We start from the raw sequence: 16,791 nt of genomic DNA on the forward strand, positions 1-16,791 counted from the left end.
TTGGGCTATAAACAAACAAGTCCGTTGTGCTCTCGCTGTGCTTGGGAGCATGAATAGAAAAAGGGCATCCAAGTCAGAAGGGTGTATGACGCTAGCGCTGCGCCTGGGTCAGGGGTGCGTTGAGGGCCAGAAGATGCGAGGGTCAGCCTTGTGGGGCTGTGCGGGAGGCAGTGGTCCCGGTGACAGATCAGTGTGGATACATCACAACTTGGGCCCCAGTCTCTAAAGGGCAGCTGGGACCTAAGATTCATTACAGATGTTCCTTTTTTGTACTGTACTCAGGAGCTACCAGGAGGGCTTGGTCATGGTGACCATTCAGTGATGTTTCCCTGTCACTCAGAGGCTGAGTCGGGGACTTCATTTCTGTTGCCAGCCCTCACCTAGTCAAGAGAAGCCTCCTGACAAATCTGAGCGTGGCTTCAAGATGCTGGTGCTTTAATGGGTGCCTATCAGCATTAGCAGAGAAATTTTCTTAGGTCTCAGTCAGGCGAGGACAGTCATTAGGGATTTAATTGTCCATGCTGTGAGTCACTCCATTGTATTCTGCGGTGTTATTTACATATGTATAAAGTTAATGCTTCCTCTAATCTCTGCAGCATCAATGTCTTGAAGGGATTGGTTTTATCTTTGCAGGGAAGATGATAAGTACTGCAACTCAGATAAGATATAAACTGGTTTTATAACTGTCTTCTCAATACCTATTTTGAAAACAAAAAAGGACAGGTAAAATAATCCGCTCAGGATAAATGTAAAATTCCTTAAATACTTTTTAATTTGAAGGAATAACTTTGATAAGTCTTGTTAGAATACTGTCCGTTTCTACGCAAATTTGTTTGCTTAAACACACCTAAGTAAGAGTAACAGAATGAACAATTAATTGAGGAAACAGTGTCAAAATAATCTTCCTCCTGGAGTATTTTTATTACACAAAGCAAAAACCAAATTAAACTAAATTTGTAAAAATGTTTTCTATGTAAGTAGCTTTCAAGTCACATAATGTCATTAATTAATACAGTGTTCTACCTCAAGCATGTAATAATTTGCTAAGCACTTTCACTCTTAAATGCTCCTGAAAAATTGGGGGCTTCCTCGTGAGCGTTCTGCAGACCATTTCAGGGTTTTTGTGTGTGTGCGTGCACGCGCAGGAGAAATGGTGGGATTCAGGTGTAAGCATTTCACTGAAAAAACGAGGGGGAATAATACTGTAATTATTGTCAGTGTGTTACTTCTTCTTTCTAAAGATTTTCTTGCAAGTCTGAGTTGTTGTACATTTAAAGTACTGTCTGCACATTCTTGAGAAGTGAGGACAGAAATTTTCCCGGTGCAGGTGTTTTTCCCCATGCCTCCGCAACTTTTGCTGACCTTACCGCAAGCTCTGCGCATGGGAAAGAGCACAGATTTCTTAGCAGATGCTAACTCTGTTCTTCTGTAGAAGCCTTTCATAAGGGGCAAAGCAAATGATCCTTTTCCTTGTTTATCTTTTCCAGTTGCCTGTGTCTGGCAATTTGATTGACCTTTATGGCAACCAAAGCATGCCTCCTCCAGGGCTAAACATCAGCAACTCGTGTCCAGCTAATCTTCCTAATATAAAAAGGGAGCTCACAGGTAAATATATTCGAAATACAACCTTGAAGCAATGCTATAATGATTTTGAATTAAGGCAATATTGGACATAATTTCTTAGGAGGAATGAAAATTTGGACAGAGAGTTACTTTTTGCATTGTAATCTGTTTTATAGCAAATGTATTAGCTCGTGTTAGCTTGTAATGCAGTCTTATTGGGGGGGGGGGGCATGTGTGTATGTGTTCGTTGTGACAAGTTAAGAGAGTGTCCATAGTTTGAGTCCAGGTAGAGAGGGGGAGAGAGAGAATGTTTGTTTTAAGTCAAGATGAAAAGGAAGTGTCCTCCAAAGATGTTGTCACATCAGTCTTTCCAGCGCTAAAATTTTTCCTCTTCTGAACAAACTCTTGGCAGTGAGTGGAAGGAGGAGAGGAAGAGCCCTAAACCTCCCCAAGCACATGCCTACAGAATTTAAATTATTTAAAGGTTTAGAAGGGAAGTTCAGTATTTTCAAGTATGTTTTATTTTTGCTGTTCTGCTTCATTTCTAGATGAAAGGGTCTAACCACAGGTAGGATACGGTAAAAAGGCAAGCTTGCCTGTAGAATGAAGAGATCGGTTCTAGAACCGATGACAAATTCATCTCAGGATCCAGACAGGACTGTTCTTAAGTGCCGCTGGGAATCATATTGTACGCAGACCTGGTAGAGGCATAGTTTCTTTCTTGTCTGTCTCCTTTTTGGATTTCTGTTGTGAAAACTCGCAGGCTGACTCAGTTGCAAAACAGGTTCTGGGCAGGAATTAGTTTAAGTAGAGCACTGTTTTTAATAGCTGAGGTGTCAGCTTCTCAGAGGAAATGCCACATCTCTAAGCTGGCAGGTATTTGCATTTTATATGACTCTGCAAAATTTGAGTTCAGAAGCAAATGAAAGCACCCGAACTGCTCAGTGATCTGTGACTGCTAGAAAAACTGGACCAGTATCTTGAACTGTAGTAAGAGAAGGGTGGGAGGGTAAGGTGACTGCTCAAGGTCTTGCATTGCAGACGATTTCATAGCCCCAACTGCAAAAAGTTACAGGTGGCTCTAGACTGCAAGCTAAACACACCACTTGCAGGATGTATAAGCTGGCACGTTCACAGCAGAAGGTTGTGAAAGACTTTGGGCAAAGAAGGCAGAAAGAGAGGAAATTAGTGAGTGAAGTGGTCTTAGAGAAATCTTCAATAAGTCAAAATTGGCCTGAACTAAGTTATGTGTCTAATTGCTGCAATCACCCGTGATCAGAAACAATTAGGCAAACTTTTTTGCTTCTCAGAATATATGTTAGCAGATTGCATTTAATGTAGGAGAAATCTAGGAACATCCGTTTAACATCAGTCACTTGGTTACCGATCCGACCAGCCCTTTGACTGCTGGAAGTGCTTTCTGGCAGCCAGTGATTTAAAATCAGCATGTTGTTATTACAGGCAGTTAGAAGTTTAGGTGGGAAAGGCTTTCTATACCAGCCACAGAAACTTTAAGAGGCTGAGGTCTGATCTCTACATATACAAGTGTAGAAAAGCTTCTGGTTCTGCAGTTGCCAATTTTCTGTTGGAGCTGGGCTGGAGAGAGCTTGCTATCTTTAAATCTAGCACTTGTCTGTCACAAGCCTGTCTCCATCCCGCTGCATAGATGTCAAAATGATCAAGAACCAAGAAAAATCAGATCTGTCATCCCAGCTTCCTGTGGTGATGATAGCTGTGAGTTGTCAGCTGTAGCTACTGAAGCGTTTAATGGGAATCCTGCTCACATGGGAGTGCGGTTTCTATTAGTTTGGACCTTGCAAACCTCATATCTGTTTCATAATGCAAGGTCAGATTAAGCCCAAGTTTCATTCGGACATGCAGTAATCTTTCAAGCTCTCTTGACGCTATAGATAGTCTAGCATAGAGAAGAGTATGTCTGGCTGTACTGCTCATAGTATTGGGGTAGCTCTGTATGCAGATGAAATAGCCAACCTCCAGTTCGCCAAGGGAAACCCTTATTACCCATTATTTTGAATTGGGCAGGGCATAATTAGTTTGTAATCCGTAAAAAGAAAAGAATATAGGAAAGAAACTTGTTGGAGTGAGGGAAGGGTTGGTTCTGCAGTGGAACTTGTGCTAGGGGGTCACACGTTCGTTTGTCCCCACTGACTTACTGAACAACTAACGCTTGCTGGTTTTGAGACTCGAATGCAACAGGGCAAGGATTGACTTCACCCTACCTTTTTTCAAAACTTAAAAGGTGTAGAGCAAACATGAAAATATTTAAAATCATTTGAGAAATGCAAGTTCAAATGAGAATTGAACTAACAAGTTTAGCTGTGCTATTGCCTGAACTGTTGCATACTGAAGTCTGAAAATAAGCGTGTGGAACAAAGTTAAGATCAGTCCTGAGTTGCGGAGACAACTGGCGTGCAGCATGGCTGTCATTATTTTTCTCTCTTCTGCCTTTCGTGAAGAAAGGTCAAGGACCATAGCTTTCTAGCAATATTGCTATTAAAGGTGCTGATTTCCCCCCCCCCCCCATATAATGAGAGTGATTGGTATAGCTGGAAAATGCAGCATTTTTTTTTTATTAAGTCACTTAAGTTTTACCTCGAGTCTTGTGGTGATGTTCATGCATTGCCACAAAAGGACATAGTCTAAATTCCAGTGAGCTGAACCTCTGGCTCCTGCCTGCTTCATATCCTGTGCAGGTAGCCATGCCATAGGCATGTTGCTCCTCAGGTTCAGCCTCTACGCGGTACGTACGTACGTAAACATAGGAGAGGGGATGTTGGATTTCAGCGGTTTGTGCCTTGCTGAATCAGGGCCTCGATGAGAAACCTTCTAGACACCCAAGTCAATGTAGGAAGCGTGGGAATAGTAGCTCTGCAGGTACACAGTGTTAAAGCTGAGCACCAGCACTGCGTTTTGCTAAGCGCAGCTTACTTCTGGGGCCCTTTTTGCTTTTTGCAGTGGCTGTAGTAACTTATGTGTGACGAGTCTCATCGGGCTTCTTGTGCAAAAGTTTCTCAAACTGCAAATGTTGTGTTTGAATTTCTTTAATTCTAATTACTTCATTCACATGCACAGCATGTATTTTTCCTACAGAGTCAGAAGCGAGGGCATTGGCTAAGGAGAGGCAAAAGAAAGACAATCACAACTTGAGTAAGTTTGTTCTTCTCTATTTGCACCAGTTCTAGTAGGGTTTTTTATGTGTTTTTTGAGAGTTGGAATGCTGGTACTTTAAATCTCTGCATGAGACGTTACATGTAATGTATTGTACTAGTTCATTATGTCATGCCAAGAGATCAAATATCTCAAATTCTCTTGGACTGTGGGTTTAAATCTGCTATTGAATTTTAAATGTTTTTTTCAAAAAGCAAAGCAAACAAGTGGTCTAACTCTTTATTGGGACATGTTGGAATAGTAGTCTGCATTCTTAGATGTTGCTGTCAATAGAATTACTGAGAACAATATTAGATCCAGTTGCTTTTAACCAACTCATCTTACAAATTTTGCTAAAAAAGAAAAAAGAACCTTAATCTAAAATTTGAGGTATGCAATCAATTTATGACTTGCTTTAAACGTCAGCATGCACTCGCGGTGTGACAACTTATAAGAATATAAACTTCATCTTTGTAAGAAAGAACTTATTTCTGAGTAAAAAACACTTAAAATAATGAATGTTTTATGTCTTAAACTAGAAAAGGACAACTTGAGGATCCTTTATATTACCAGGAAAAGGAACTGTCTCATGCCTTAAGCTATTCAGAAGCCTTTTTCATAAGCTTTGGTAATAACTTGTAAACCTAATGCAGGAAGGTTGGTGCATAAGCTTGATTTATATCCTCAAAATTTTGCATCCAGAAAGGTACTTAAAGAATGAGACTAAACTTGTCCATTTTACCACTTTGGGATTTCCTTGAGCAAATAGTCTTGTGTCTCTGAATTTCTGTGATGCCTTTTTTCTAGGAAAACATACCCTTTTCGTACACTTCAGTGCGAGTCCTATGCTAGCACATCCATACTGCTTCTAGTGTCTCAGCTTAGCTCTGACACTTCCACAGTCCCATATTTTGATAGTATAGACCAAACTTCTCTCTTGGAGAAGAGCAAGATAAATTGCTTCATTACTGGATTTTAAGCTTCAAGTGAATGTGTCAAAGATGTATATTTTCTTAAAATCTTTAATGAAAAGCTGTATACTTTGTAATTGAGTGAATATTGCTTGTAACGTTTGTGTTGTTTTTTCTTAAAGTTGAACGAAGGAGAAGATTTAATATTAATGATCGTATAAAAGAACTAGGCACTTTGATACCCAAGTCAAATGACCCGTAAGTATAATGTGTCCAAGGAGACTGTGGGAGGAAGGTATTTAAAAGAAAAAAAAAATCTTAATAAAACAATTCTGAGTTTTCTGGTAGGATTTTAGAACTCTGTATCTGTAGAAATGCTTGAAGATTTGTATTTGATTTTTGTGAAGATTGCTTTGGAATTTATTTTGTCTTTTTGGAACTTAAGTTTCTCTTAATTTAGTTCTGTCACAAAATAGTCAGCAGCTCAGCATCTTCTAGGGCCCTGTGCTTTGGCAGAGGTGTGCCTGATAGTAGAAGTGACTGCCTTACAGGAGGTAGAGTTGTCAGCGTATGACCCCTTAGTCTAGTCTCGCTACTTAGCTAACTATGTAGGTACTTGTCTTGCTAACCGATTCTTTGAATTTATTGGATGTCGTAGCTTGACAAGACAGAATCCATCCCTCTTTTTGTGAAAACGGAGGGCAGTTCCTCCGGGAAGCCATCATGTTCCCCTTACCTCCGAGAAAAATTAAGAAACCAAAAGTATCAGTGCTCTGTGTGTGTATGTGGGGAAGTCTAAAACACCTGAATCTGATGCTATATTTGGCTTTTCCCTTCTTACCATCACCCAGCTGTGATAGAGCGCCACCAGGAGGTTTATTGCTTATGGCTTCCCGGGAGCTAAAGGATCTCAGGTCTTTTTTCCGCAGAAGTACCAGGTCATATATGGTCCTTCATGAGTGCCAGTTCCCTTGCAATCTTTTAATGACCCGGCTGAAATCGGGCATTGCCCAGGTAGCTTGCTATATGACACTTGAGAAACCTGTCTTGTGGTTGGTTTGGAGTTCTGTTGGGTTTTGCTTTTTGTCACGCAGCCTTGCAGAAGGCAATGAAAGGAGCCCCCAGTCGCTCAGCCCGGTGCTGGTGCCAAGGGGCAGAGCGCAGGGGTTCGTACCCGCCTCGCCTCGGGGGGCACCGGGCAGCCCGCGGCGCCGCAGAGCTGCTGCCGGCCTCGGTGCCCTTCGGCTGGGACGCTGCTCGCTGCGGCCTCCCGCCTCGTAGGCTGTGCTCTGGCCCCCTCTAGCGTGTTTCAAAAGCCTAAAAAACGAGAAATATTAGCCGGGTGTTGTATAACCTGAGGTGTCGTCATAGCTGCTGCTGCGATGGTCGTGACTATAAAACAAACCCTCACCGAGAGCCCTAACTTCTTTTTTTTTTTGTGTGTTGATTTCCAAGGGATATGCGCTGGAATAAGGGAACTATTTTAAAAGCGTCGGTTGACTATATCCGCAAGCTGCAGAGAGAACAGCAACGTACCAAGGAACTCGAGAACAGGCAGAAGAAATTGGAACACGCCAACAGGCACCTGCTGCTCAGGATACAGGTTTGCCGACAGATGAGCCGCGAAGGCTCTTGGTGTTGCAGCGTGTAACTGCAAACGGGTGTCACTGAAGCGTGTTTGTAGGAATGTGTGTTAGAAGGAACCACTGTTTTAACTCATGGTGACCAGAGCTGAGATGTGTGCAGAGTTCTTCCAGAAAAATATAAGATACATTGGTTAAAAAAAAAAAAAAAAAAATCCACAACATGCTAGAAAAGCGCTTACAGCTGGTCTTTTTTTGTTCTACTATAGCAACATCGTTTTGCAAACCATACTGTAGAGTAAATAAAGATGTACATGGGAAGACTCTTTTTCTGCTGAGTAGTGCCACACTCAGGGAGTTGAGACTTCAGATATGGACTACTTGTTAATCATCTTTTCCCTGTTCTCTCTTCTTGATGCTCTGCAGGAGTTTGTCATCTGCTTTTTAGTGCAGGGTATACATTGCTCGCAGGACTAAGTGGGGAGGGGAGCAGTTTTGGTGACAGATGCTCTGCAACACCATCCCTTGAATTCCCCGTAGGGATCGTGGAGACTGGCAGCTATATTTAACGTTGAGCCTGCCCTGGTTTCTCTGGGAGAGCAGTTGGAGAGGAGCGTGCTGAGCACTGCCAGAGTTGTGGCAACAAGACAGCCCAGAGCTCTGGCTGTTGAGCTGCTTTACCCACAGAGCAAGGGTTGCTCCTGCTCTGTTCCTCGAAGTTTGTAGGATTAATTCCCCACCCCAAACTGGATAGGAAGCCTTACACAGCCTAGCAGCCTGTGCAGCCTTTGCTCTCAACTCTGTTTTCCAAGAGGGCAAACATCAGCTGGATATCCAGCCCTCTCCATAAAAGGGTAATTCAAGAAATGTGCGTAGGATCAAGTGTAAGACCCTCTATCACGAAGGCTGCGACGGAGCGGGCTGTGGGTCCCGGGCATCCGCACGTCGGTACTCCCCGGCGGCACGAGCGCAGCTCGGCTGTCCTGCAGGCACGTTGCGTGGTGCCGGGCTCCGTACTGGAGATCCCTGAACCGCAGCACCGGTAACCCACGAAGCAGGTAACGAAGCTAGAAATACCCGAGTCAAGGGTGGCAGTAAATGGCTTTGAAATAGAGCAGTCTGGGATGTGCTTCAGTGCCGTTCTTGTGCTGTGCTGAGCAGTCTGTTTGCGAGAGGCAGGAGATAGAGTGGCACGACTCTTCCGCAGAGCAGCATCAAGCAGTGCTGTTTCAAAGTTAGGTCAGGTCACTTAAGCATCTTCCCTCATCGTTTGCACTATCCATCTGCTCTGGCTCCTATTTCAATCAAAACAGCGTAAAAAATGGATCCTTGAATACTGGACAATACATCTGGGAGAAAATAACCGAAAGTCTGTATTTTCCTTTTTTGTGTTGATTCTGATTAAGTACAGAATAGGGGGCTCTGTGTATTGTAATTCTGTCATGTTGGCTGGTGGGAGAAATGCTTTCTGTTCCATTTTCCTGCTTGATCTTGTGATGTGCCCTCACAGGCTTGTTGTCTGAGCTTGAAAATGGAAAAAGGCTTCTAATCAACCTCTGAGATAAGAATATCCAGGAAATCACAACACTGTTGTGATTGCTTAATTTAATGCATAAGTAGAATCAAAACATCTCTCTTACTGCTGTATTTGGAAAAGGGCACTTAAATAAGTTCTTCTATTATCTGTCTTCGGTCAAATGCATCCCTAATGTGATTAAACTTGAAGGTGGGATTTAAACTTGTCATGCAGATTCTAAGGATCCTGGCTGCATGTACAGCCTAAAGCCTTCCTATAAATTCCCTGCATATTTCTCGTCGAATCTTCTTAGTGCAGGAGTGTCGTTGTTCAGTTTTGACTGACTTCTGGCTTGAAACAAACTGCATTTTTAGCAGAGCTGTGGAGTGGGAAGTGTCCTTTCCACTGTCTCAGTAGGAAGCAGTTAGCATCACGTAGACATATTGTGCCTTCATAGGATTTTTTTTTTTTTTTAAAGCACTAAGGTTATTGTTCTGCTGTTGTTGTGCTGTTTCATTTTTTTCAGTTTCTAAATGTAGCCTGTAGTATGGCCAAAACTGTCATTTGTAGTAACTTTTCTCACACTTTTACCAATTTGGATAGGCTTTATAAAATATGTATTATATATATATAGCGCAGTAACAGAACAGTGCACTGATGGGAGGGGGGGAAACTGTTGCCTCCATGGCAGTCGTGCTGCCTTCCTGGATCGTCACTGAGAGCGGCAGGTGTCTTCAGCAGTCACCTTCCCTCCGAGGTGCTGCTTGTAGGTGGTGTTCATCCTCCTGCTCTTCAGGAGAACATGGCTAGGGTGAAAGTATGCAGGGGGCGAGGAGAGGCAGGAGACCATTGCTTGCACCTTGGTTTGCCGCTGCTGGGAAGGGAGGAAACGGTTGGTGTCCATTAGTAGGAAACTGTAAATCCCAGTAAGCAACGTAAGATGAGTTTTTGCTTTTGTGCTTTTTAAGTTGCCCCTTATCCTTCTCGGCAGGAACTTGAGATGCAAGCTCGGGCGCACGGACTCTCTCTGGTCCCATCAACGGGCCTGTGCTCCCCCGATATGGTGAACCGGGTCATCAAGCAAGAGCCTGTCCTGGACAACTGCAACCAAGACATCATGCAGCACCACGCCGATCTGTCGTGCACCACCACCCTCGATCTCACCGACGGTACTATCACGTTCAGCGACAACCTGGGAAACGTGACTGAACCGGCTGGCACTTACAGTGTCCCTGCAAAAATCGGATCCAAACTGGAAGATATCTTGATGGACGATACTCTCTCCCCTGTTGGAGTAACTGACCCACTACTTTCCTCCGTGTCTCCTGGAGCGTCGAAGACGAGTAGCAGGCGGAGCAGCGTGAGCATGGAGGACACCGATCACCCCTGTTAGCAGATACTTGGCATGGCCTTTCATAAACTGCTTCGTTTCTTGATCAGTAGATTAAATAATTTACCTTTTGTAGAATTTTTTTTGATTTTTTTTTTCCTTGTGCTTCATCAGTAGCCTAGTGTGTGTGCGTGTGTGTATATATTATATATAGAATTTTTTTTTAGATTTTTTTGTGAAAACTTGTATATTCTATTTTAAAACTACCAACGCCTCCAAAATATTGTACAGCATATGTACAGTATCTGTGAACTGGATTCGTCAAGAACTTTGAACTGGTCAAATCTACTCAAAGCAATAGAATTACACATGAAGAGTGTGTTTCTACTCGGGCGGGGAGGGGAGCATAGCAGAACTGTAAATTCTGTGCAACCTATTTACTTGGAAACAAAATGTAAAGTTAAAGAATGTAAAGAAACCAAAACAAAAAAGTCCGCTTTGTAATTGTGTTGATTTAATAGTGCTGCCTTAAAGATACAGTGTCCCTCAAACTTTGGTCATTATATCACAAGTGTTTAAAAAAAAATTACTATTCCACTCAGAATACAGACAAAAAAAAAAGTGTTGAAACATCCTGATTGTGTTGATTCTGATATAAAATGTTCTTGATGCTGTTGCTGAAAACGAAGTAGAAATTGCAGGGAGATGCGAGTCTCTTTCTCAGAGTGCTCTTTAATTTCACTCTGAGCTGGTCTGGGTTTTCCTTTTGATCATGGTTCGAGGTTTTTCTTTTTTTTTTGTTTTGTTTTGTAACATGCGATGATGGTTTGCCAACAAATGAAGAAGGAGCACTGTAAATTGGTATACACTCTTTGGACAAAAATTGATACATTTTATCAACTGGGCACATTGTGTTGTACATATCTAATTGGCTTTACTTTTTTTTTTAATTGCATTGTACAGTTTATTTTGATTTGCATGGATTCCTTAGTTATCCTCAACTTTTTGTTTTAAATATATTTGTATTTCATTTGTAAGAATTTGCCTCTTAATATTGCAACAATTTTTTGACATTTTAAAAACTCATTGGAAGTTTTCTGCGTTCTTTGTAAACACTTGAAAGGAAGCTTTTATGCAGGGTTCTGTGTTTTAAGAGAGATTTTGAGAATATTTTGTATATTACAGTCTCACTTTGAAAATGTTTTTAAACACATTTAAGATAGAGTACAAATTTAGATTAGGTAATAAACAAAACAGCTCTGTAGAAAAACTGAACTTACATATTTATTTTTAGTGATACAGAAAAAGTAGTAATATGCTTGAAAAGTAATATGTAGTTAATATACCCGTTATAGTAATTTGTGTTTTATTTCAGCACTGGGGCTGACATTAAAAAAAGAAAAAAAAAGAGTAAATTACTGTATCTGCAAATAACTGTTACTTGATAACAATGTTATTAATTTTTAACATGCAACAATGTTGTAAAAGTAGTTTGGTGCATTATCTACTCAAGTGTAGTCCTATGCAATAACAGTAGTTTTACTTGTATTCTATCAAGCCTAGATGTTTTACAGAGATGACGTATGGTGTTATGAGCTAGACGGATCGAACGGATTTCTCCATAGCAGCCTACAATTGACTTGCAAGTGGCAGGCAAGCATATCTCATTCAGAATGAAGTGCCTTAAATTCTAGTTGTAGTCTTCCTGGACTAGCACTGACTGAAGTGTGGCGTGGGAGAAGGCTTTAGGGTGATCTTTTCTAGGAAACTGAAGTGTGGCATGGTGCCTACATAGAGAAAACAAGAGCTTCCCGTTCTCCTGTGTGCTGCACTGGAAATTATATGTAATTAAAAAAAAAAAAAAAAAACAGGTAGCGACTTGAGTGCCAGTTTGGCAGGCTTTATAAGGAAACCTTGGTCACAACAGTTACAGTGTTCAGAAACGAAATGTGAATTTGGTAGTGGTGGGGCAGCTGAAGACGCTGGGAGTCGCGGTGGCCTTCGGGGAGGCTGATCGCGCTCTGCCGCGAGCGCTTCCCGCGGGAGGATCCGCGGGCAGCCGGCGGCTGGTCCCGCTCCGCGAGGCGCCGGCTCGGCATGTTGGCAGGCTGCGGCTTTCAGCTTCGGTGCCCAGGGGTCTCCGCTGGCGCCGCTCTCCGGTTGTCGTGTCCGCTGGAGCCGCGAGTTGTAGGTTAGCGTTGATGCAATCGCCGGGCTGTTGCTTTTTTGAAGGAAGAGCAGGAGTTTGCTTGAGCGTGTCCTTGCTAGGCGGGACGGAGCCGTGCCCGGGACGGGACGGGCGAGCCCCTGGGGTGCACCGTGGCCCGGCGTGGTGCACGGCGCAGGCAGGCGCTTTCTGCTCCGATCCTCTGCAAAGCAACCGAGCCCGGCTGGCGCGAAGCCCGGCGTGCTGCCGCGGGGTGTTAATGGTGACGGGCAAAGACAACCGGGGCTGTAAAACGCTCGTAGCCGTAACACGGGGTGGCGTCGCCCTTCCTACTGAAGAGGGACGGCTCTGCGGCATGGTGCAGCAGGACCAGGCTACGCGCGCTGACTTTGAAAACCACTGAATAAGGTTTTTGGTTTGATGCCTGTGCTGTCCGTTCGGAAGTTGAAGGCTGGACTGTGGTATGTGAATATTTCTCAAGCTTACGTGAAACCACTGGTACTCGCTGACAGCCACGACTTCCGATTTTGGCCGCATGCTGTGCGGAGATGACTTTGAATTCAAGAAAACGAATGTTGTGTCAAGAGCTGGACTTCTTGATACAAGTTGCCGTGGCCCCCAGCAGCCGTACGTTGTGCGTCCCGTAACGCCGCTCAGTGGGTTGTGCTCCTCTAAGGTGACGCACGACTCGGCTGTGGCCCGTTCGCTGTCTCATCCCGTGTTTCCGTAGGCCACAGCCCTTCTCCGAGTTTACTCCTCTTCTGCGAGGAGACGTTTTGGCGTGATAGTCGGGACACCCCTGGAAATACAGGGCCGTACCGATTCCAGGCGTCTTCGCTCTCTTGTGTATCGCGGTGCTTTACGTGGGGTTTGGGGTTTGAGGCAGGGTCTGGATGCGCAAGGTGGAGCGAGATGGACAGAAGCGTTGCCCAGTCCGGCTGTCTGATGACAGTGTCTTTTGCCTGGCGCTGGACCGGCTGTGGCTTACCTGACCTTGGTAGGATACCGAATAACTCTCACTTTTGCCAAAACCACGAGACAAACACAAACGTGCAGAGTACCATGAAGTTCTTCCTTACTGCTTTTGGCCTACAAAGCAATATTAAACTGTACAACCTGTAAAAGCAAAAAGAAGGTACACAAGGAAAGCACAAAGCACAAAATAATGCACTTACGTTTATTTGTTTGACATAAAATGCACTGGGGGGGAAGCTGATGTTGATAATAGTATAAATACCTATATTTCTTGAAAAAGTGACATTAATTACTGCCTCTTGCTATGATGCTTGGTACTGTAATGTTGATATTCATCTGCTGTTGACTGCAGCAATAATTTGTGTATGGTCCATAGCACTGTAAATTATGGATCGATATTAATGTATCCAATGAAATAATTTGAACTGTTGTTCTTGATAGATGGATTAAAGCATTTGGTTTTTCACATACGTCTGTGTAAGCCACTCGTTTTCAGTGTAAGTGAATCTTGGTGTTTTTGTGTGTGTGTATCTGAAGTCCCGGCAGTGCTGCTGTGTTTGTGACTTGGTGATGGACGTGTCCATGTTCCTGACCTGGAGTAAGAGTCCGTAATTCTGGTCGCCCCAGAGCTGTCTAGTTGTCCTCTGCTCGCGGGGAGCCCCTCGCTCCTGCGAGGTCACCTACCATCCAACAGCCCTAGCCAGAACCACCCCGCTGCCGTCTCTAATTGACCTCTGCACGTGGCAGTCCGGGTCCTCCCTTTCCTCACGCCCTCCGAGTCCTTCCTCCCCAAACTTCCTTATCCCGAGCTCGTGCAAGCCGTTGCTTCTGATCTGGTGAGGGGCCAGGCAGGGGTTTGCTGTTTTGTCTTCCCATCTTCATTATTTTTCTGTTTCTTCGTTGTCCTCATCTAGTGCGGTCTCGTTCCTTGGCGCTCGCTCTTGGTGTGCTCACGTGCCGTGGAGTCCTCGCCTCATCTGTGGACATTGCTGCAGCAGCAGTGGTGGGGAACATGCGCTACTGCATGTTTTTAAGCCCTAAATATATTCAATTGCAACAAATTGTGACCAGAAGTTTTGATTGGCTCGTGTCTTTTGAAATTGGCCTGGGTCTTTTAAAAATCTGATATTGTTAGGAGTAGAAAATATTTGTTAATTAAAAACAAAACAAAAGCCTGCAATTGAAAAGCACTAGGTGTCCTGCATCGCTCTATTTTAAAAAAGCAATAATAATTCTGAGTAACGATACCTGGCTTTGCCATGAATGCTGTAGAGAAGACCTGCACCCCTTTTCTATAAAACATTTGAGTTAAAGCCTCTAGAAGGTGCTTTCAGCAGTCATTGTATAACACTGTTTCTTCTTTGAGAAATCCAAGGCAGCGTTAGAATGTGGCATTTTGGTACAACGGTAAGATTCTCGTTGTTAGCAACTCAGGACATGGTTTTTAAATTAGGACTGAACTTATATATGTAGGTTGGCTTTCCTTTCTGCAGTCGATATTACTGGTGTTGTATTTTGGGGGTGAATTCTCGATATCCGTGGGAACGGCTCTGCTGGCCTTTTGGCTTGATTGCAAAACCAGGTGAAGAGCGGGAAGAAAATCAATCATGGGCGTAAAAGCTGTAAGAACTTCCACAATCTGTATCAGTGACGAAGCGGTAGCGATTCTTGTTAGCAACCTTTTCTCTTTTGCGCGTGCCTGAAGCTTTCCGTGGAGGGTAGGAAAGCGGATGGGAAAGGGACTTAATAACCGCTTGGGTCTGGTTTGCTTTGGAAGCCCCGTGCCGGCGCTGCCGAGGTCCTCGCCGTGCCGGCCCGGCTGGATCGGCCCATTGCGCTGTCGCCGTGCCGCGCGCTCCGTCGATGGGGAAGAGGGGACGGATCGCGGAGCCCAGCGTCGCCAAGCGCCTGGGAACGACCGGCGCGTTTCTCTGCCTCGGCAGCTTCGGCGGCTGCCGTTCCTCCTGCCGCCGCATCTGGTTTGGGTCTGCGCTCAAAGCCGATTACGCTGTGTTCTCGAGCGGTTTTGAAATGCACGCTCTTAAAACTGCAGCTTGAAAAAGTTGCCCGGATTTATTAAAGCAAAGGCACAGGCGTGAATCCTGGCTTCTGGGCTAGGGCAGACGCGTGCTTGGCTGGCGGCGCTGGTGGCGGGGCTGTGCTGGGTCCGCGGCTCCCGTCGGAGCCGCATCCGTGCAACCGCTCCGCTTTTGCTGCCTTCGGGGGCAGCTCTCCACGCGAGCGTCCCTTTCCGTGGCTTTCCCCCCTGCGCCGCGGGAGCGGGAAGCCTTCGGCGGCGGGATGCTCCCGGGGAGCAGCCGGCAGCCCCCTCTCGAGGCGCGGGCGGCGCTCGGGTTTGGGGGCCGGGGGGGCGCGAGGGAGAGGGGCTGCGCGAGCTGGTGGCGCTGGGTTAATCCCACCGCGTTAAAGCTCGCGGCCGCGTCCCGGCGCGGGGGCAGCGCGGCGTGCCGGGGAGCTGGCGCCGCTGTAGCGCGTGTCATGGTTCAGCGCCGTAATTTTGCAAGGGGTTTTGGCTGGACGCGGCGCGTCATCTACCCCAAGGGGAAGAGCTCGCGGCAGGCGCGCGGGGAGCGGTGAAGCACGTGCTGCGCGTTGGGCAAGAGCAGCGCAATTGCCGTCGTGTTCGGCGAGGTCTGTTTAGCCGCTTTAACTATATTCAGTCAAAATCCGTTAGCATCTGTTGAAGACCTCTGGCCTGATTCTCGTTTAACGTGGGGTGTATTGAGCGCTGCTGTTGACTGGACCCAAGCTGTAACTGCTTAGCTGCTCCTTCGCTAAAACATATCGGAGCCCGTCGTCTTTTTTTTTCTTTTTTTTTCTTTTTTTTCCCCCCCTGAAGGCAGCTGAAAAGCAGTTTGTAGAGCAGAGAGTTGCAGAAGAAGTGACTTCAGAACATGCAAATAATAAAACAGTTTCTCGTCCTCTCACGGCTTAGTAATTTTGTTCCAACAAATCCGTAAAGAACTTGCACTGCGGAGAACGCGGCTGGATCCCGTGCCGCTTTCCAGTTTCCTCTTTGGAGTAATACTTTATTGGAGGTAATAAGAAAATAAGCAGAGATTTTAGGCCTAATGATAATAGCTCCATTTGAAAAGAAGGAATTAAAGCTGAATAAATGGAAAAGAATTGAATTCATGCTAGACGTCTTAAAAAAAAAAAAAAAAGCACTGCAAACAATGAGGTGTATTTTAAAAAGTCACTGTTTTATTAATAATACTTTGCACCTCCTTCCCTTGATCTTTTGGTGACAAGCCTGGCAGAGGCACTCTTTATCAGACACTAAGGCAATTTAGTTGCTGTCATATGCCTTTCTTGATACACACGTATTAGTCACACCGCCGTTTTATGTTCTTTAGCATATTTTAATATATAATTAAAAATGAGGCTGTCTGCTACTAAGCAACCAAGCGTGTCAGAGGTTGATTGTATTCTGTCACCTGAGGTAGCAGGAAGGGTGGGAAAAAAATAATAGTCAGGCGTTCGCTTTTCAGTCCTAATTGCGCCCTTAATTGGCCTCCGGACGGGGGCAAGACGTGCCCGCGGGGGTGGGAGGCGCT

General features: G+C 44.8%; 1 protein-coding gene across 9 annotated transcripts in view; it reads left to right on the top strand.

Moving 5' to 3' along the window:
* The window catches only part of MITF (melanocyte inducing transcription factor), a 112,704-nt gene extending 99,021 nt beyond the window's left edge, over positions 1 to 13,683 (top strand). For 7 of the 9 annotated variants that reach the window (XM_067303468.1, XM_067303472.1, XM_067303471.1 and 4 more), the window contains 5 exons: positions 1,488 to 1,605; positions 4,657 to 4,731; positions 5,825 to 5,900; positions 7,098 to 7,245; positions 9,733 to 13,683. In XM_067303468.1, coding sequence (XP_067159569.1) covers positions 1,488 to 1,605; positions 4,657 to 4,731; positions 5,825 to 5,900; positions 7,098 to 7,245; positions 9,733 to 10,134 — 819 coding nt within the window. In that variant the 3' untranslated portion in view covers positions 10,135 to 13,683. The remainder of the gene's footprint in view (positions 1 to 1,487; positions 1,606 to 4,656; positions 4,732 to 5,824; positions 5,901 to 7,097; positions 7,246 to 9,732) is intronic. The other 2 variants (XM_067303470.1, XM_067303475.1) reach the window with 1 other exon arrangement.
* Positions 13,684 to 16,791: the final 3,108 nt, after the last annotated feature.

Source organism: Apteryx mantelli, chromosome 12 (assembly GCF_036417845.1).
Source record: "Apteryx mantelli isolate bAptMan1 chromosome 12, bAptMan1.hap1, whole genome shotgun sequence".
Lineage (NCBI taxonomy): Eukaryota > Metazoa > Chordata > Aves > Apterygiformes > Apterygidae > Apteryx > Apteryx mantelli.